The 22,017-nt window shown below is 37.0% G+C and overlaps 1 protein-coding gene across 2 annotated transcripts in view; it reads right to left on the bottom strand.

Annotated features, from left to right (window-relative positions):
• Positions 1–520: 520 nt before the first annotated feature.
• The window catches only part of kif22 (kinesin family member 22), a 65,539-nt gene continuing 44,042 nt past the window's right edge, over positions 521–22,017 (bottom strand). Inside the window, exons 1-8 of one of the 2 annotated variants that reach the window (XM_055229621.1) lie at positions 6,822–6,967; positions 6,105–6,225; positions 5,930–6,038; positions 5,535–5,633; positions 4,376–4,481; positions 2,253–2,519; positions 1,649–1,863; positions 527–1,038 (exon numbers count right to left, since the gene is read on the bottom strand). In XM_055229621.1, the coding sequence (XP_055085596.1) occupies positions 890–1,038; positions 1,649–1,863; positions 2,253–2,519; positions 4,376–4,481; positions 5,535–5,633; positions 5,930–6,038; positions 6,105–6,225; positions 6,822–6,865 (1,110 nt within the window). In that variant the 5' untranslated portion in view covers positions 6,866–6,967 and the 3' untranslated portion in view covers positions 527–889. Of the gene's footprint in view, positions 1,039–1,648; positions 1,864–2,252; positions 2,520–4,375; positions 4,482–5,534; positions 5,634–5,929; positions 6,039–6,104; positions 6,226–6,821; positions 6,968–22,017 lie in introns of those variants that run through there. The other variant, XM_055229620.1, reaches the window with a different exon arrangement.

Genomic DNA, 22,017 nt, shown 5'->3' with positions numbered 1-22,017 from the left:
GCAGCTATTATTATTATTATTATTATTATTATTATTATTATTATTATTATTATTATTATTATTGGTAATCTTGTATGAATATTGTGATATTTCTTTGTGTAACTTTTTTGGTGGACAATCCGCCACCTGTTTTCATAGTGCGGATATTATTGCCTGGAATGTTGCACAGTAAGATCTTAGATAAGATAAGATCTTATCTCCATGGAGACATGTTACAGGTCAGATCACCAACATAACACTGGCATGGATGAAAATGAACTTGGACATTGTTTTTTTTTTTCAACTCCAGAGGTGTATATGCCTCCTGCTGCTTTCCTCTGTCTCCCCTTTCAGAGATCCTGCCAAGGGGACACTGTGGAGACAGGATACTGACTTTAGTCCCATGTTTCTGAATATAGAGTGATGGTCTCATAAACAAAAGGTGGACAACAGGAAATAGAAATAATAAATAATGCACCATGCGAAAAAATATAGTTATAAAACTATATCTAGATGAGACGTGTATATCATTGTGTCTAAACAGCTGCAATGAACTGGAAGCAATTACTACGTGTATTTTATTGCATTCATTTAACATTCGATTCAATACCACATTCAATTTAAGGCACAAAAATCTTCAAACACAGCAATTACCTCTCAGCGGACACAGTGCAGGAACATTCATGATGAATTTGTTCCACCTAGTTAATAGTAATTATGTGCTATGGTCAAATACAGTAGACGTGTCTTTGAGTAATGTACCAAATTCTTTTAGAATATATAAAGTAAACATAGTGGTTCTCAAACTGTGGTACAGAAACCATCTTTCAAACATCTTGCCTTATTATAGGCATTAAACAGAATAATGAATTAACAGTTCATTATCTTGTCCCTTATAATAATTCCCGTCTCAGTGTGACAGGGCATACAGCTGCTCCCCACATTTCTCCAGTCGGTCCCTGTACTCCAGTTTGGCATAATTTCCTTTTGGGACCCCCTTTGTACCATATAGGACGCCCCAGCAACAGCAGGCAATCACAGCTGTGCTATCACTGTCACCTATAAACAGAAATAAGTAATAATTCACTTAAATATCTTGTGATAAACACTTTTTGCATTTGCAGACAACAGATGGACCCCATTTAACCTGGGCTGATAATGCCTTTGGAGGTTTAAAACAAATTTAAATACATTAGTTTAGATTACTGAAATTGATTTTGCGGAAGTGACCAAGTAGTGGTTGATATGCAATTTTGTCTCTCAAATGATCGGTCACAATTTTCAATTTGATTTTTATTTTGTCTTATTTACAAATGTAATAAAAATAATATATACATTTTAACTGTTGCCAGGGAACACAAAAAAAACAGTAAAAGCCAAAGTTAAATCTGTCAACTGGACAAATCATTGTATGAGTGAAGACGTGTTCGTGCTCATCCAAGCCACTTCTGCAGTTCTGGTCAGATTGCTACTACAGCCCTACTGGCTTGCTCTGTTGTTCTCTTTGTTTCCTTTGTTTGTTTTGGGTCTGAGGATGGAGTTATAAATATAAAATGACCCAAGCATATCATTGACTATATGTAGAGACTAAATTACATTCTTGATTAAAATTCAATTAATTACTCAGTCCTAACTTAAGTAGCAGCTTTTTCAGTCTAAACTAACTTACCACCATGAAAAGCAGCCCTGTTCATAAGCTCCTCCCAGTCCGCGCCTGCCCCCAGTAAGGCATCATATGCGATCATTGGAGCATCGTGACCACTGCTTCCTCCCCAGCCACTGAAACTAAAGCTCTTGTAGGCTCCATCTCTCTCAGCAGGACCGTACGCATCAGGCCAAATCACAGGACCTACCCCATTTGACAGTCCACGCAAATCCAAGTAGCTGTGGGAAAAGTATTAATGTTAAAACATGACAGATTAGACTGCATATTTCACTAAAAACATAGTTAATGTAATTATTAGGTTTTACTAAAATTCTGCAGATTTTTTCCTTTTTTGTATTTATTGAACTCACTGCTTCTTCTTGTATTTTTGTGCATTAATTAAGACACATTTTGTCTCAACTTTTTTCACAAACTGCCACTTAACGGATGTAAAACTATGATGCACTTTAAAGTAGTGTCTGTGAAGGTCCATGTCTTATCCATAGCAAAAGCCAAAGTTAAATCTATCAACTGGACAAAACATTTTTGACAGATTTAACTTCGGCTTTTACTATACCGGCACTTTAAAGTAGTATGAAAGTGGATCTTAATTCAGTACTGAACTTACCTCTGCCACTTGCCACTAAAGTAGTTCCAGTCTCTTTCCGTCTCTTTTACAGCAAAGCCTGCTTTCTTCACAAAGCTTTTTGCAATGGGACAGGCTTCACTGAGGAGTCCAACGCCCCAGGACTCCATGGGTCTCCTCTGGACGGCATACGCTGTAAACAGGGCCGCAGCAACACCCCCCAGGAACCCTGTGGGGTGAGGGTGGGTCATCCTGCCTGTTTCCACAGCAACTTCCACCAAAGTCTCCAACTGCTCTGGCTTTGGATACCTGAGGAGTACATGGACTCCATTATTGTCTCAGAACTTCACTGATGTATATGACAACTTTAAAGCTAGCAGCTACTGTTTTTTAGATTCTTAGACTTTTAAGATGTAAAACTACATAATGTAGTTTACTTGTAAAACATACTATATTACAGAATATCACCTTTATTATAACCTTTAAATTAAATTAGTAATCTATAAATAAAGAAAACCATTTGCTGGCTAAATTCATTTTCTGCTCAAACAAACAAATAGTGTTTGGTGAACACTTAAAAATTATACATTTTCAGTTATTTTCTTTTAAGCAATTTCTTCAGATGACATCACAGCAGTCTAGCAAATAAAATATTATTCTTGTGGCCAGATACAGATGGGGGACATCTAAAATAAATGTTGTTAAAATGCAGATGTTTGTAGCAGCACAGTCTGGGGTCTAGTGAGTAATAGACAGGTACAGGTAATAGTCAGGTACAACATTCAACATTTGTGCATTTACTTTTTGGATATTTCATGATACAATTTAATTAACAGATGAATAGTTAAACTGGGAGTATGACACCAACAAATTCTATAATCTGAAATTCACCAATTACTTAGTAATAGGCTAAAGTGAGACTGCAGGGGAACAGGAAAAAATCTTAAATTTAGATATATTAATCAGAAACATCTTCAGTAGTTTACTCATAAAAAATTAAGAAAATTTTTTAAATTGGTTTTCATTATGTAGCGCTTCCATTAAAAAAAAAAAGCAAAAATTGCTAATTTTGAGGAGTCTTTTCAATCTCAAAAATAGTCAGATTTAAATTCATTACTTCATTTTGTTGTCATATTAAATACTAAAAAATATACAGAAGGGATTTTGGATATCTTATTTAGTATCCGAGTAAACTAGACCTCAATGAAAAATGGCCTAAAAATTCTGATTTTGCCTAATTTTCAAAGTTAAAACTTTAATAAATCAGACTTGTAATTTGATATCAACAAATCCTTGTGTATGTTGTACAAGACTGTAAAGTTTGGTGTATGTAGGTGCCACTTTAAGGAGTGATCCTTATATCCCTAAGGGAGAAAAATGCATTTTGTGAAAATGGCCTTTGAACTTGCAATGTTCCATATAACAGTTGAAACCAGAAGTTTACATACACTATGCAAAAAGACACATATGCTCACTGTCTAACATGAAATCAGACTAAACTTTTCCTGTTGTAGGTCCATTAGGATTACCAAAATTATTTCTATTTGCTAAATGCCAGAATAATGAGAGAAGGATTTTTTGTATTACATTTTTCATGATTTTCTTGAAAGTCAGAAGTTTACATACATTTCATATACCATAGTATTTGGTACCATTGCCTTTAAACTGCATGACTTCAAAACGGTCAAACATTTTGGATATCCTTCCACAACCATCTCACAATAGTTGAAGAAAGTCATGAAAACTTGTCTCTCTCACTATTCTGGCACTTGGGAAAAGTGGCAAAAGTAGGAAATGTTTCATCTGATTTCACATCAGACAGTGAAAATAAAAAAGCACATGAGTGTTTTTATAAACTGTATGTAAACTTCTGCTTTCAATTGTAAATCTATGGATTCAGGTTCATTGAATTTAATATTAATACAATACAATATAATATTAAAACATCTTTCAGGGCAATGTGGACATTTTTTGTTTCCACCAGAAATCTTATATGTTAAGATACCAAACTGACAAAAAAACCCAAAACATTTTACCTGTCGTATCTCCCCTTACAATGACTTTTCATCTTGATTTCTATGCTTACTTTGGACTTCAGTGACATGGATTTGTCTATAGCCCAAACAAAACTATATAACTACAAATAAAACAGTCCTACTACTCACCTCAGACCAATGCACATGGCTCTCATGGCAGCTCCACATCCTCCTGATCTGGGGCAGTAAGCCACCCGGTAACCCCCTTCTTGCCCGGGCCTGAGCTGAGACACACCTCAGAAAAAAAAAATTATATATGTATATTTGACTGGGCCATTTTAACACATGAACACATGTTTTGCTTTAAAACATTCCATTGTCGCTTTGGCTTTATGTTTAGGATCGTTGTCCTGCTGGAAGGTGAACTCTGCTCCAGTCTCAAGTCTTTTGCAGACTCCAACAGGTTTTCTTCCAAGATTGCTCTGTATTTAGCTCCATCCATCTTCTCATCAACTCTGACCAGCTTTCCTGTTCCATCTGAAGAAAAGCACCTCCACAGCATGATGCTGCCACCACCACCGTGTTTGACTGTGGGGATGATGTGTTCAGAGTGATGTGCAGTGTTAGTTTTCCTCTACACATAGCATTTTGCTTTTAGGACAAAAAGTTTGATTTTGGTCTCATCAGACCAGAGCACCTTCTGCCACATGTTTGCTGTGTTCTCCAAAAGACTTCTAGTGAACTGTAAACAAGACATCTCATGGATGGTTTTCAACTATGGCTTTCTTCTTGCCACTTTGCCATGAATACTAGATCTGTGTAGTGCACGACTAATAGTTGCCCTGTGAACCTACTCCCCCACCTCAGCTGTGGATCTCTGCAGCTCTTCCAGACCATGGACCATGGGCCTCCTGGCTGCATCTCTGATGAGTGCTCATCTTGTTCGTTCTGTGTTTTGGTGGACAGCCATGTCTGGGTAGGTTTCCAATTGTGCCATACTTTTTCCATTTCCGGAAGATGGATTGAACAGTGCTCCTTGAGATGTTCAACACTTGGGAAAGCTTTTTAGATCCAAGCCCCACTTTAAACTTCACCACAACTTTTTCTCTGACCTGTTTGATGTCTCTTAGCACAGCTGCATTTATACTGAGACAAGATTACACACATCTTGTAATCTTGTAAAATATTTCCTTCCACTTTACACTTGTGCGCCATTTTGCTAAGAAAATGTATTTAAATTTGTGGTTGTGACGTGACAATATGTGAAAAGGTTCCAGGGGGATGAATACTTTTGCAAGCCACTAAACACATACATACACATATTATTATTAACTTTATTTTTTCTCACCATGGACAGTGGTTTGTCCTGGTGCCCTACCACTCATATCACAGATTCCCTTTTTATACAGAGCAGCCACTTCATGTAGTAGAGCCTCTCCTTCCTTTCCTGGTGACAAAATATTTAAAAGTTTAATTTGTCATACTTAAAAAAATTCTCAACATGTAAAAAAAAAAAAGAATCCTTAAAAAAATCAGTAAAGTAAAATCTATTTTATGTAACATTTATAAGAGAAATTAAATAAAAGTAAATAATCAAAGTGCCAAACAGAATTAATGTAATTATGTTATGATGAGGTCTTACCAATATGACAGTGACAACAAGATCAATGCAATGTATTGTCTATTCAGAAAGAAAACCAGTAAAAAAAAGTTGACAGTATAAAATTGCTACTTTGACCTCACCTGTTGCTAAACCTTCAGCTGTTGCCAGATGTAGAATTGTGTCATCGCTCAAAGGCCAATCTGGGAGCTTAGCCTTGATTTTCTTCAGGCCACCAATCTCTTTAAGCTCCTAGAACATCTGAAAGGCTAACATCGTCCACAAACTATCAATAGATCTATTTAAAATGGTACCAACCTTGAGAATGTTTGGTCCCGAGAAATTGAACTCCCAGTCACCCCTTCTATATGCCACAGCATCACCGACACCGCTCAGCAACATTGCTGCCTTATAGTGCTCCATTGTGGCCGGGGCGTTACTGAAAACAGAAGACATTATAGGTGATGGTTAATAATTAGTTAAGTAAAGAGGAACAAGAAACTACACAGTATCTAACAAGATCGAGTGTGGCTTTCCATTTCAGACTTCTCTTTTTACACCAGTATTGTTATTATATCATTATATCCTTATTTAGCACAAAGTCCAGTATTGACTGATTGTATAAAGCTCTTCAACTAAGACAGGGTTCCCCGCTGTTTTTAAGGTCGGTCCATCTTATGGGTTTACTTTACATGCAGTAATAACACAATTAATATGCCCTGAAAATAGTTTTATAACATGATGAATATTTAATCAGTAAACTGGATTGTTTTACAAATTGTTATCCTACTTATTCTTTTTCAAGCATTGTCTGTTTAATCAGGACAGTAGTCCAAACTTTAAAATAAATTACAATAATAAACCTATCTGACAGAAATTTTGATATTATAGCACAAATAAATAGAATCTAAGATATTAATAACTAAAGATTAATAAAACCTAGCCTACCTGGACTTAAACTCTTACAGCAGTATTTGATTAAAGTATCCTAGTAGCCTACAATAGTGTTGTACAGATGAGCTGTGAGAGTCTCACCTGGACATCCCGTCAAATGTGTGCGTCCACGCGCTTTTACTCATGTGACGCCCTCACAAATCTCTCCAAACATCGACTCCTGTTTTATGATCGCGTTTACCGATAGACTTTCTTGGTAGCGCCGAGAAATGAGACCTTGTTCCTTCTTCCTTGTTTCGCAGGAAGCTGCACCTCTACCAAAGTCCATATTTACAAAATAGCATCGCCGCAGATGTTGGGGCAATGTTTCACACACATAAATAGAGCAAACTTAAAGGTAAAATGTTCTACTTTAAAACGCCTAATTAGACCTGGGATGGGATCTGTGTAGACCTAATAGTTCTCATTTTAACCATAGGCTTACCTTTGTAATGACTGACATTTCCCACTAGATGCCACCAAAATCATCATGTGACTGATCTGAAAAGGGGGTTTATGGTTAAAGGCCCTGCTGTACATCACAACAGAGACACAACATAGCCTTCCTATGCTGATTCTGGCTTTCAGGCCTCCAGTTGTGTTATTCAATTGATGGACACACAATTGGGGGTGTAATAAATGAATAATGATTGACCTACGATGGAGATCAGGGCTTTTAATTAGTTCATCAGCAGTGTTGACTCAGTGCCAAGAACAGGCTCTAATTAATTCAAATAACTAAGAGCTTTTCCTTTCATACATTTTAGACGTTACAATTGTTTGGTAGTTCAAAGGGGACTTATGGGGTAAATTGACTTCTTTGAGCTTTATAACGGGGGTGCTCCCTCATTTTTAACTTGACTAATGTGTGTTTGAGTAATTCTGTATTGCCCTGCATTGCTCCGAAAACTTAAACTATGTTTTCACCTATCCCCCATCTCCACCATCTCCACCCACTACTCTGTACTTACTTCAAATTGTTCTGAAAAGAAAAAAAAAAATCAGACTGTGGCTCATCCGTGTGTAGGATAAAAAATGTCACATATAAAATCTGCAACATTAAAATCACATAGACCCACCGTGAAATTCCACTGTGAGGAGGCTGGAGCTCATCACGTCTGTTGTGTTGAAGTTCATGGACCTTTTTCTTTTATCAACTGTTATAGATTTTGCAGTTTCCAATTAATAAAATGTAAAATGACAATCTATGTATATTATAGTTACTAAATAGCATTAAAAACAGTTTTTAAAAAACTAACTACTTACTAACTGTTTAAATGTTTTAAACAGTTAGTAAAATAACTGTGCATCCCCAAAGCCTAAGGGTTATGTCAACAGTTATAATCCATTTTGTTTCTGATAAACCAGAGTGTGAGAGTTATAGTCTACATTCACATGTTGGCCTAGGTTAGCAGTAGTAGACCTGCTCTTAAAATAGGTTTACACATTATGTGGTAATTTGACCTCTCTTCACCAGATGGCATAGTTTCTCCACATCAATAACATTTCTTGAAAGCACAATGATTGACGTTTTCTGACAGTGAACCTGGTGTCATGAGGTGAGTACTTGGTATTGCATTTTGTTCCCACAGAGGTGGAGGAGATTATTATAGGAGCTGGAGGTGACAGGAGAGAGGGGCAGCAGATCATTTGCCAAGGGTTCTGCCACAGGCCATAAAGAGGGGAGGCAATAATGTGGTGATGTGGCTGAATAAGACAATAACTTTTCTGTGTCTGATTCTAATGCCACTGTGGGTGTGAGGAGTTTGCTGTACATCTTAGGTTATAAAAGGTACAAACCCAAATATCAGATGAACAAAGTGTATATATGTATGAGAGGAAAAGGATATAAAGCTGCAAAACATTGTACATGTTAAAAAGAGCTGAGCTGACTGTGCTTTGGCAGGTTCCATCTATGCAGTAGTGAGCTCTCCCAAATGCAAAACAAATGAAAACTGTCTGAAAAGATAAGAGGGAAGAAAGGGCCATGTATATGTTCCTACCAGGGCTAATCTCAGTGTTGTTTCACTAGTGCACTTATTTATTCAATAACACCAAGTTGCAAAAAAATCTACTTCAAGAGCCTGTATTTTGTTAAATTCACTATACTGGTTTCTGTCCATGTTACGATGTTCTTTCCTCGTGGCATATTTAGGCTGTAGCTCTCTCCAGAGCAGATTTTCCTGTAATGTTAAAAGTAACCAACCATTTACCTTTACCAGAATCATTTTAATCATTTCAGATCATTTCATGTTTCCATTTAGCGTCATTTATCCTGCTTCACTCCAAAATGTGCTATATGAATGCAAGTACTTAAAGCCAAGGCATTTTGTATATTTAGGCAGAATTGATCTAATTTCCATACACAATGTGCTAAGGTTTACCAACTTGATTAGACTACAGTAATTAAAATGTGTATCTTTTAATCTACATTTTACACAAAGTCTCCACAATGCTTTCTAAAACTTGATAACTGCACTATAACAATAAACTCAGCAACACGACACTCAATTATAGACAAGTTATAACATAACAATGCCAACAGTGTAGAGGAAAGGAAACTTATTATGGTGCTGTACTGCAGCCAAACCAAACTGCATCAAAGATAGCCTCCACTTGCTAATTACTAACCAGGAGACAGTTCTTCTCATGTGATGATTATAATGTTTTTAAATGGTCTCTCTCTCTCAGGCCTCAGTGAGTGTCTGCTCCACAGGGATTGGCTCTGCTTGGTGACCGGCCAAAGCAGGGCCAAAGCTGCAGCTCAGGTCCACTCTGATAGCGGTAAGTGATGGGCTGGGAGGGGCAGCCACTGGGGACTGTTCACATGGTTGTTGTTGCTGCGAATCTTTCAAGTAATGGCAAGAGGAAATAGCAAAACTAAAAACTATAGAGTGTAAAATAAAATGCAATTACAATGAATGAATGATCGGCTGTCCTAAAAATGACAGCATGTCACAGGAAGCTGAAACCCATGAACTGACCATACAAATGTTCCAGGTGACATCACTGCAGTCTATATGTCCAAGATGTACAATAACTCACTTAATATGCAGTTTTGTTGTGATAGATTAGTTTAGTCTTTATTTGAACATAGACATTAAGCTCATTAAAAAAAAAAAAAAAAAGCATAGATGTTCTGCACCAGATTATACCTAATTAGCTAGTTTTTATCTGGAATACCAACACATAGCAATCAAAGGTCTAGTTACTGATAAAGCTAAAGTTACAAACACAGATTATGTTCAACATTTGTATTAGATTTTCCTTCATATCTGATATGAAATTACTATGTAACCAGAAAACTGTCTATTTGAAGAACCAGAAAGCCAGTCATTTTATGTGATATTAGGATGAAACCTGAATCATGTAATTTACAGTTTGTTGATTGATTGTTTGTTGTTTCTATTTGTTATTAAATAAGGAGTCAACAAATAGGAAGTGTAAATAGGACTCAATCCAGTCCTGTTTACACTTCCTTTAAAACATATCAAATATCTCTGAATAAGTGAAATTATTTCTGGAAATTAAATGTGAAGGGAAAAAACATCTGTTATGCAGCATGTATTACTGTCAGCCTTACACCAAAATGAATGAAGCACAACCTTGAGATCAACACAATTTAATGTCATACAAAGAGGAATATAAAAATCAGTTTTTCTTCTTGGTTGCTTGACCCTTCATCAGGCCTCTTGCACACCGGTTCTTGTGAGAGGTGTATTAAGAGTTGACGAGTTAGTCCCAGAGGAGAGGGGCGGAGTTAGCACGTCCTTAGTCCCCAAACGTCCGCCACTCAACAGCACATCACATGAAACTCGAGGCTCATTTGTGTGTAATGTCTTCATCCTGAAATGGAACATTCCTTATGTAAATCAAATTAATCAAATACAAATTAAGTTGCCTGTTAAAAATTGTTTGTCCATATAACCCTGTACAGAGACAAAAAATAAAGAAACACTATATCAATCTTTCAGTGGCAACTCTAAGCTGAATATACTGCTATCAGTATTTATTTCTTCATATTGGCTGCGCTGAAACAGAACCAAGGGTTGTGGTTCATGTAGTTCATTCTGTTTGTTTACCTACTGCTGCAATAAAACAATCCATACAAGCAAAGGTTATGATTTGATGTATTGTAGCATAATTATGAAACTTCTGATGGTCCTTATATTTTGATAATTATTACATCATTACAAGAAAAATAAATAACATGACTTTCTATTCATCTATATTCTAAATTGTTATAAAGGTTTAAATTGGCCCTCAGTGACTCAGTGGAGTCGTCATAAGAACAAGGAGTTCAAACCCAACCTTCCCCAGTTCTAGTCATTGTTGTGTCCATGGACAAGACCAACCTAGCTTACCTGAATTAGCCAAAGCTAACACAATCTCTATAATAACAGTGTTAAAAAACCATTAGGCCTGTAGACTCAGAGGTGGAGGAGTTGACAGGTCTTGTCCATCAGCTGAACCCCCAAAGACCCCCACTCAAACAGTAATTGTATAAGGCCCATATCATGTCTCCTTTCCCGGCCCCCTCCCGCAATGGGGCTATTACCGTCCCAGTGTTTCCTAGCAACGCTCTGAGGATATTATTGGGGCTGAAGATGGGGAGAGTTAACAGTGTTTAAGGGGGTGTTGGCGTGTTTATGTGCGTGTAAGTGCTAGTCTGCGTGTGTCTGTAAGAAGTGACGTGGCCAAGGATGTGTCAGCAAAGCTCTGTTCACTTTCCCTGCAGTGTATTGTATGAACTGTATGAACGTGTCCTCAGAGCACTAAGGTCAATGAGGAATCATCACAACTGAGCCCAACACTGTTGAGCACACTGAAGTTGCTGGTTTACTTGGAAAGTGTTAATTCTGCCATTCAAATTGTTTTATAAAGCCTCACATGTCTAACTACATATATGTGTAACTAATGCCTATACTGTTCCATTTACATATAATTAACCACAAATTGTATCCTTAAATTGATCAATATATTTTATTTCAACAATACACATTTTAATCATTACCATTTAGCACAACAAAATAGTCAAATTTCTTCCTTCAAAGTCTGGACCCTGCTGCAAACTGTGTGCGTTTACTGACAGATGATTGGCTAAAGAGCTCTCAGTCTAAAAAGCCCCAAGATAATTGACAATTAGAAATAACTGACTCTCATTTAAAACTGTATTAATTGCACAGCCCTATTCACATCACATTTTAAGATGCCCACACTTGTTGCGGAGGTAAGATCTGAATGTTCTTGAATATGTTTGAAATCTCCACAGTTCTAAACTAAATAAAAGTCTAAAAAATGAGGCCTAACAGGACACAAAAACCCAGGAATTAAACTCATATCTCATACAATTCAACAGTCATCTCACTTACTCTCCAAAGTCATAAATATGTTTGATTATGCACTAAACTCTCAAAAGTAAAAGTGATATGTTTAGATTTTTGGTTCTTGTAGTTTGTTCTTATAGATTTCCTCAAACTTCAGTCCTGAGTTATGAACAAATCAATGTGGTCCCAAACCCCTCCCCAAAGCCCACGTTAAAGCTTTGGTCTGGACAGTGTCAAATTTAATGGTGTGTCACATGCTTCTGTCAATACAAGTGTAGTCACAACTCACAGCCTGCGCAGAGAAAAAAGGGAAAATGTATGAACAAGTGAGGAGTGAGGTCTTTGTGAATTGATAATGCTGTAATGATCCAGACAGACTGGGCTGAATTAAAGAAACATGCCTCCTGATGCATTTGAAAAGGTCACGAATTAAGTGGTTGTTTCTATTCTAATCCCATATTAATGGCTATTGATGCATTGCAAGTTGTAATGAGGTAAACGGGGTTATTCAAATTAAACATTAAACATAAACACATCTCGTTTAGGGAAAATGGACATAAGTGCGTTAGTATCAGTGTAGTTGGCTCTTCCCTTCAAACAAATATAAGGCCGTGTCCACCAGCAATCTGACCAGAACTGAAGAAGTGGCTTGGATGAAACATCTTCATTATATATATATATATATATATATATATATATATATATATATATATATATATATATATATATATATATATATATATATATATATATATATATATATATATATATATATATATATATATATAGTATATCTAGAAATATCAATGCAGAGGAATAAGTCTTCATGCTTGTGGTTTGTGCTTTCCCTGACACCTCAGTACTGCTGTCGTATATTTTCCAATTAAGCTCAAATCCCATTGGACTTTCAACACGGGTGTGTGAATCAAAGCTGTGCCCCTGACATGTCTAATCAATATCCCCTCCACAACAGCCTCTGCATCGCTGCACTGTTTCTGCCAATGCATTTTCTCCTTTATTCTTTTCTGTCAAGATATTTCCTGAGATTAAAAAAAGACAATTTAAATTTCATGAATTGATGATGATAACCAGGGGCTGAGCGAGCCTTATCTCACAGAACCATTCTGTAGTGCAGGTTGCTGTAGTTGTTTTTTGCACTCTCCTCACTTGCTCACAAAATTCACCATAGCAGTTTCAAATTCAGATTACTATAGTTAACTTTACAATGAGGTTATGTTTATGCAACTTTTTTTTTTCTTGAGTAGAAAAACTAAAGCTAAACTGAAATCTGTGTTTAATATGGGTTTTAGGGTTGTTAAAAATAATTGTTAAAAGTAATTGAACAATACTCAGATGTTTATTGATACCAAAACTAAACTACTTTGAGTGAAGTATTAATGTTAGGACCATTAACTTTGGCCTTTTGAGAATAGTAACTTGAGGTATTAATACCTACCTCAAGTTAGTAATTGTCATGATCCCTGTTTTGCTCTCCCTGCATTCTCGTCTCCCTCCTCCCTCACCTGCCTGTCTCCGGAGCTGGGCGGAGTCCTGACTCCTCCCGCGCGCACCTGCTTCCCATCAAAGCAATCAACACCACCTGCCGTGGATAAGAGGGGTCAGGACCAGTCACTCGGCGCCGGAACGTCCTCGTGCTCCGCAAATCTGCCCGAGAACCAGCTCCGGATCTCCCCAGTCCCTGCACCTCTGTCCTGGTATGGTCTTGTGTTCTCCCTGTCTTGTCGTGCACCCATGTTTCTCCATGTTCACGGACCCACACCTACGCTCCCCGGCTTCTATGGACTATGATCTATGATTTTTTGGGCTATGAACTCAGATTTATGAACTCTTACTTCTGTGATCACTTGTGTGAATAAAGACACGTCGTGAGTCTGGCACCTTTGGTCCTTACGCCTCGCTGGTTACGACAGTAATGAAATCAAGTTTATTGTTATTTTTTTAGACCACACACACACACACACACACACACACTTCAGCACTAGGTTTTCATTTAGTTTTTATTGTTGAAAAATAGCTACTGACATTTTCTACCCATAAATCGAAAAACTTTGAACTTTTTAAAATAATCACAAAGCAGTGGACGGAGACTGGGGCAGGTGAAATTGACATTTATTTGTTATAAAACAGGATCAAAATCTAACTTTGACTGAGATGATGAGGGAACACTTGGGTGTTACATTACCTGTAAGAGAGGACGCAAACACACATGCAGCACACACAAGGCAAAACTGACAGAAAATTACATGGACAAAAGACTTTCTTTTGCAATCTCATAAAAATAAACCTTAGATTACATTGTTATTGTACAGTTATTTCATAACAGTGCTGTTTTCTCCTGCCCTTTGCATTCCTTTTTTGCATATCAATGTATTTTTAATAGAATTCCGGATGTATTGCGGTTCAGTGCACATCACCTAAGGCTGTATGAATACACTTTTAAAAGGAAAGGAGTCAGGCCGCCTGATGCCACGCTCCCATTACCAAGAGCACATTTGATTCCTCTGTCTCATACTTACTGTTGACTTTATAATGACCTGCGTGTTTGATAAATCATTTATTCTTTTAAGGATGGAAACATTGTCATCCAGGTTTAATTTGTTTGTCTGTTTTTTGTCGGAATGCATCCTGTTCTCATTTTTCTATTTCTCAGGGTAAAGAATGGGGAAATATTTTTGTTTTTGTTGTTGTAATAACTTTGCGTGTCCTAAATCAGATATCACATATTTCTGCAGAGAGATCCTGAGGACAGACAAGTCCTTGGAATCGAAAAACAAAAGAAAAACACATTAAGCTGCTTTGCCACTGATGTGGAAAAATTACAATTCTAGATGAAAGTAATCCATTTGTGAAGCCCGGTGAGTTATGTAATAGAAAGAAAGGTTTATTCTTTGTTACAGCAGATATGGACAGGACAGGGCCCAGACCTTCCAGCGTCCCAAGGCTCCCTGAGTCTCTCTCACAGAGCATCTCTCCCTCTAGTCCTTAGTCTCTCTCGTCCCCCTGAGCATCTAAGTATTTATATCAGAATGACAAACCTACATACATTTCAAAGCAGTGACTTTTGTTTCACACCCATGAGATAATAAACTTTTACACTTACACATGAAGAACAACATAGAGTTTCCTGTAGGATGGAGACGGAGCCTTCACACGTGTCTGGTCTGGGTCTGACACACTGTCACAGCTCAAATGTATTTAAAGACATATGATAAGAATATTTTCACAACATCAATATACTTAATTTTCCATCATAGTCACAATATAAAATGCAAAGTATAGTGCAATAAAGAAACAAGCAATAAATACTATTGATCAGAATAACTGCCTAAGTACATTTTTAGAACATTTCCCTTCTCACTTCAGAAATGTAAATTTGAAGATTTGTAACATTTAAAGGTGTGCTATGTCACTTTTTTTCTTTATTGTCTCAAGATGCTATTGCTTTCCCTGGAGTGCCCCACAGCATGGCACTAATTTATATCCATGGGGACAAGCAAGTGTTTCCACCAGACCAAGTTACAGGTCAGATCTGTGGAGAGACAAGCCTGCTTACAGTAAGAATACATGTTTTTAAAAATGCAGTTTTTAGCAATAAACACCTGTAAATGAAAAACATGCAGGATAGATCAATTTAATTCCATAATGAGACGAGTAGGTGGTGGACCCTCTGCCAAGTTACACAGTGCACCTTTAAATTGGAGGAAAGATAAACATTTACACAGACTCAAACAGTTACACATAACATCAAAATAATGCTAACTACATTAAAGCCAACTGGGGCACATACAGGAGTTATAAATGACCACAAACACATTACATATTGATGATCTCCAATAGTTCCTTCAAAAAATAAAATTACCTTTCCATTGCTCACGTTATTACTTTCATTGATTTCTGGACATGATCAAATCCTTTGTTACACGGACAAGCTTTGCCTTTGCACACAGAAACATACTGTTCTATCATATAAATATGAACATTGAGAAAACCTTCCATCTATACAGAGACACCAAGACCACTCTATCTAACTCATCTTTGCCTTGACAAATTGAGATGTGAACAACTAAAAGCCCTGGAAAATGATGTTCTTTGCATAGCTAAATTGGTTTTGCACCATCTGATAACTGGCTCTCACACTACAACCCACTGTGTAGGGAAGAGCACATTATAGCACCTCTACTTCACTCTAAATGTTCAAGATTATATATATTCTCACTCTTGTTGCACCTCTGGGCTAAAACCTCTTGCTCTTTTACTTTATTGTTTGGGGCACATGCTGGAGTAAATTTATAAAGTAATAAAATAAAGCCGCCGTGTACTCTCGCCTGCAGCATGTGTTTACAAAAGATATGTCTCAGAATTATACAGTCACTAACATAACCAACTTGGATAACTCAATTTGAGGCAAGAGGCAATATTTTATTCTCATTACACATTTATGGAATATTATGGAAAGGTTTCAAACATATCACTGAGACATATTTTTTTAATTAAGACGGTTTGAGTGCTATCATGAAGACTGATAATGGCTAAATGGCAACTGAAATGTCTTGATTTCAAACTCTACCACTTTGGACCGTTTCTGTGAATGAAGGATTACATTGAAAGACAGAAGTTAAATTAAAGGCACTGTACTCAAATTTTACCATCCTAAATAGGGCTAGTTCATTTTTTATGAGTTTATGAGCACATTTCACAACTTAAGAGAGTTTTACTGTCACGCCACTGCTACTAACAACTAGCATGCTAACAGCGCACCAGCATTACTTCCTGATTCGTACCCAATACAACACTTAATAATTAGTAGCACACAGTGTTTTCAATTCAACCTTAAGAGCTGTTTTTACAATATATCTGTACTGGGGCAAGGCAAGTTTATTTGTATAGCACAATTCGTACACAAAGTAATTCAAAGTGCTTTACAGAATAAGAAAGACATTAAAATCACAATACAAACAAATCAAAACACAATAAAGTCGAAGCCTGTCTCACATCTTCAGGAAGATTGTTCCAGGTTTTAGTTGCATCAAACTAAAACACTGATTCCCCATGTTTAGTCCTGACTCTGGGCACCAGCAGGAGGCCGGTCCCTGAAGTCCTCAGTGTGTGAGATGTTTCATATGGCACTAATATGTTGGGACAAAACTAATTTTACTTTACTAACATTCACTTTCAGGCATGGTTGGCATTCTCTTAGACCTAGATGCATAATTTAGAGCAAAATGTCAGTAATTTACATTTAGAGCTTGTAGTTTTGGCCGTCTTGCAGATAAACAAATCCAGAACACCTATTTGACACTGAGTCTGGTAAAGGTAATGGTCCCTTGTTGTGATGATTCTGAATCTGAATAACAAACATTACCAATCAACAACTGTAATGGTCAATGTTTACGTTCCTTTGATACTTGTTTAATTTTACTTCACAAAAACCTTAATTTCTTCTTCTCTTGGACAGAATTTTGATTTCATGGTCATAACATGATCAGGCAGAAGAGTGTATCCATCTGAAAACATGGTGCACAAGACCAAAGTGACAGAGAGGAGATGTTTTCAGCCTCAGTCTGCAGCGACCTTGTAGAGACATTGCTGTTGGATACAAACAGAGAAGGCTGCAGCTCGGCTATTGTTCTAAAGGCAGCTGAAAAGGTAGCTCATAGATAGCTATAGCTGAAGCAGTGCTCTTGACATACTTTTGACTATTGTATAATGTTTACAAGGTTCGATATGACATGCCATATAATATAAAGATAATGTAGGCAGCTATACAGCATTTTTGTGCTACTGCAAAAGTATTCTACATTAAATGCCCCAATTCAACTATATGTGGAAAACACTGAGCCATACAGCGTTATATCTAAATATGTTTTATAATGAAAATGGGTAATTAATGGGTAATGAGACATCTTCTGCTCCCAGGATGCAATGGTGAAGAATATTCTCTAACTTTATTTGACCCATATAATTCTGTGCACTAATTTCTTTCTTGCTATTGACCTCAGTACTACAACATTTTGAGTCATCTTGTCAGACAGAAAAAAAACAACAACTTTCAGCCAAGATGGAGTTTTTGCGAGCAACATGGCAACATTAATTATTATTATTAATTATTTGGAATTTCTATGGGGAATCTGAGAAAAGTTTTGCAGCTAATTTTTGTATAAAGTACCGGTAGGTTGATTTGTGTAAAACATTGACCAACAATTCAACAATGCACCATTTCTCTGGGAGGCTAAAATGGGTCTGTAGTCCTTATAGAACTTATTTGCTGTCAAGATCAGCAGCCCCATGCAAAATAATACAGCCTGAACTTACAATAACCTTTTGACTCACCACTGGAGCAAAACAATTATGTCCACTCTACACAGTTACCATGGCCCAATTAGAACTAATTACAGTGAACATAAGGCAGCTCACTGCACTACAGCCTTGTACTCCAGGTGTAAAATAAAATGACACAAATCGAGTGCAACAGTTCACAGAATTCGTGAGGTAGATAAATCAATTATATCACGGATTACTGTTTTAATCACGCATACAACAAAACCATATGGAAAACTCATCAGAGCAGACTGTTGCCATGTCCTTGAGCAAGACACTTCACTCGCCTTGTCTTCAGTGTTTGTGGGTGTGAATGGGTGAATAGTTCCTTGTTGCTATAACCATTTACCACTCACTAAAAAATCAACTGTTATGTCACCTTTGACCTCTAATATGTCACAGACTGTGTTTTCTGTATTTGTTTATTTATGGATGGTTGGTCATTTGCGTGGTGCGTCATCACTTAATTTTGGACCGAGTAAACATCCATCCAGTTGCATATAATGTGCACAATTATTACGAACCTTAACGTTTGAATTCCCCCCAACCCAGATATTGGCCCATTGTAAATGTTTATTTGAATTATTAGTCTAGACTGCCTGAGCCCCTGCTTTGAAATGACAGGGAGAATGCCCTTCTGTCAGTTGTCATCTGTGTGTAACAAGGTTGATTGGCTTGGCTGGAGTCATTTGTTCTTGTCAGTGCGATGGAGTGCTCTTGTTGTGGTCAGCTGTTTTTCTGCTCTAGCACCACAACTACAACACTCTTTCCACGACATAATTGGCTTGGAGCACGCACGTAGCCACTATGCATTTATAATGAGCACATTTTGAAGTTCTCTTCACCTGTGAGTGCCGGGAGAGTGAAGATATGAACAAGTGGAGCCGTCTGACTGAGGTGGCTGGAGTTGTATATTGTATGTATATGGTGTAATCTGTGACATGGGAGGCGAGGCTCTTCTCTGGAGGCTGTTCGTGTTTTATGTTAAGTCAGTCATGCATGTCGAGGCACTGCGCCAACTTAATAGACCTAGAACATACATGACTATGGGAGGATCTGTGACAGCCAAAGATACAGACCTTGGAAAAGAGCATGGGACCAGGGAGGACAGTTTGAACAGCACTGAACAAAGATACCAAGCACAATTCAGTAGTGACTTATCTGCTCCTCATTTTGATTGACAGACACTTTCATTGAGGGAAGAACAAAGAATGAAAGAAAGAAGGAAGTAAAAAACAGAATAAAAGAACATAGGAGACACCAATTTTGTCCATTCAATAGACACACCAGAGGGGAAATGGCATGTTCCCCTGTCCGTCAATAACTCAAGAGCCATTAGCTTAATTATATGGAAGGATGGGGACTACAGCGACTTGACTGCAGCATGCCAGACAGAGAGGATCTAGTCAGGGTGTACTAATTTGAAGTTAACATGAAAAGACGAAGAGGTTTAATGAGACGCTCTTTTAAATAAGTCCTCGCACAACAGGCAGCCCTCCTCAAAAAGAAGCACACAGAGAGGGAGTGTGGAACATCAAATTGTATCAAGGCCTTGATGTTTTTCAGTGATTTAAGAGGCAGAACAAAAAGTATAATACATCATTATGACCAGTGGTGGAAAGAGTACTGAAAAGTTGTACGCAAGTAAAAGTACAGTTACATGGCTAAAAATGTACTCTCTTACAAATAGATGGTACCAAATTGTACTTAAGTAAAAAGTACACATGAAAAACACATTTCTAGTTGCTTTTTAACACAATTAGAAGCATTTTAGGTCAAGATTTTATATAAAACTTGATCACTGTGTAAAGCTGAATAAAATATAATTTATATTTACTAATTATTACTTAACTAAAAAACACTGAAGCATTATTGACAAAATAAAAGACATTTGCCAGGGCACTCAAGTGTAGCATTGAGCAAACATGTTATTTTCAATCTTTATCAAAAACATAGGTAGAATTGTATTTTGTTTCATTCACACATTTCAGCAATCCTACATTCAACGTGTCTAAGCTCAAAGCCCCTCATTTGTAGTCTAAGTCAATACACCTTCACCGGATTCGTTCAAATTTTTTCTTTTTCAGAACATACTGTTTTCCATATTGCCTTCACTGCCTTTAGCAACTTTGACACTAGCTGTCATTGCAGATACAATACAAACTGTTTTTCTATTTCAGTCTGCCATATGGTGCAAGAGGGATGGGTTCACAATTTCCTGTTGCACAGCAAAAAGATTGATCATCATTTAATTGGCCAACGGTCATGAAGTCTTCATGCGATTATGGATTAATTGCCTTTTTTCCTATTTTATATTATTCATACATAATTTATAAATTGGTGTAAAATTGCTTGTAGTGAATGAATGTCAGAGCTGGTTGTCCTCTGGACCCCTGGCTCTCGACAGAAAGAGGCACTGTACACTGTTGTACACTGTAAAAAAAACATAAAAATACACACATTTTCAACAGTACCTAACCTGTTGTCTTAAAAATTGAGATTACCATAAATTACCCCAGTTAATGCCCATAAAAAGTGTCACAAGTTTGAATTTACGGTATGGTATAATATTTATTCTCTTGCACCACCTGTGTTTGACTATGACTTTACCTCGTGACAGAGGAGTTTGACTTCAGATCTGGTTTTTACCAATGCTACACATGCATCTTCACTGGATTTATGTTGAGAAAAACAAGGAGTTGAAGGTCTCTCAGATATCAAATGTGCTCATGGCTCTGGCTTTGTCTCTTCATTTATAAAAATGTAAGTGTAATCCTTTGCATTAGGGGAAAATATTTTCTTTTTAGTCAATATGCACCGTGCTTGGGATGGCTTTGTAACAATATTAGTAATACACTGGTAAAACTTTATAGCTTATAACCTACTTTTGCCAGCACTTTCTTGTACACCTGCACATAGTATTAGTACTGCTTTCCTGCACCATATTTGTGTTTCTGTCATTATATTTGCCGTTACCTTAAAACACTGCATTACATTTACAGATGATTTTAGGGGATAGCTGTCATTATATTCTGCTTCAAACAAAAGCCTCACACAGTAAACACATATCCTACTTTGTAAAGTCTTTTTAAGTCATGATTATATTTAATATCACTGGTCACAACAAGGTGCACATACAGATGACTGAGAGACAAACAATATGGAGGTACCCCGTGTGACTTATAACTCCTCTGTTTGCATTTTGCTGCTTCATATTAAACCACATGTGGGAGAGGCAGGATCCTGCAGTTTATGTAAAAGGTAAATATCTCAAATGAAATTGTTTCCATGGGTTTATTTCTAAAATAAGAACAATTTGATTAATGTGTTTTTTTGTTTTCAGGTATCCAGAGGCTCTTTTGTGTTCTATATTGCAGATTTCTTTTTCACACTGTGTTAACTTTGGCGTAATTCCTTAATGTTCAATTTGTATTCAGTAGCTGATCTATACACAGCATTTGTGTCACGGATAAAAAGTATATCACAGATTACTGTTTTAGTCAAGTATACAACAAAACTATATGGAAAAACTAGATAGTTATTGAGACTTACAGAAATAAAACAACATACTGTATGTGACCTGTACATGAAGAGGTCAGAGGATTACATTGATCGCATTTTAAAACATATTC

Source organism: Periophthalmus magnuspinnatus, chromosome 19 (genome assembly GCF_009829125.3).
Source record: "Periophthalmus magnuspinnatus isolate fPerMag1 chromosome 19, fPerMag1.2.pri, whole genome shotgun sequence".
NCBI lineage: Eukaryota > Metazoa > Chordata > Actinopteri > Gobiiformes > Gobiidae > Periophthalmus > Periophthalmus magnuspinnatus.
Note: the sequence above shows the minus strand (reverse complement) of the source record. Positions and strands in the feature narration are given on the sequence as shown.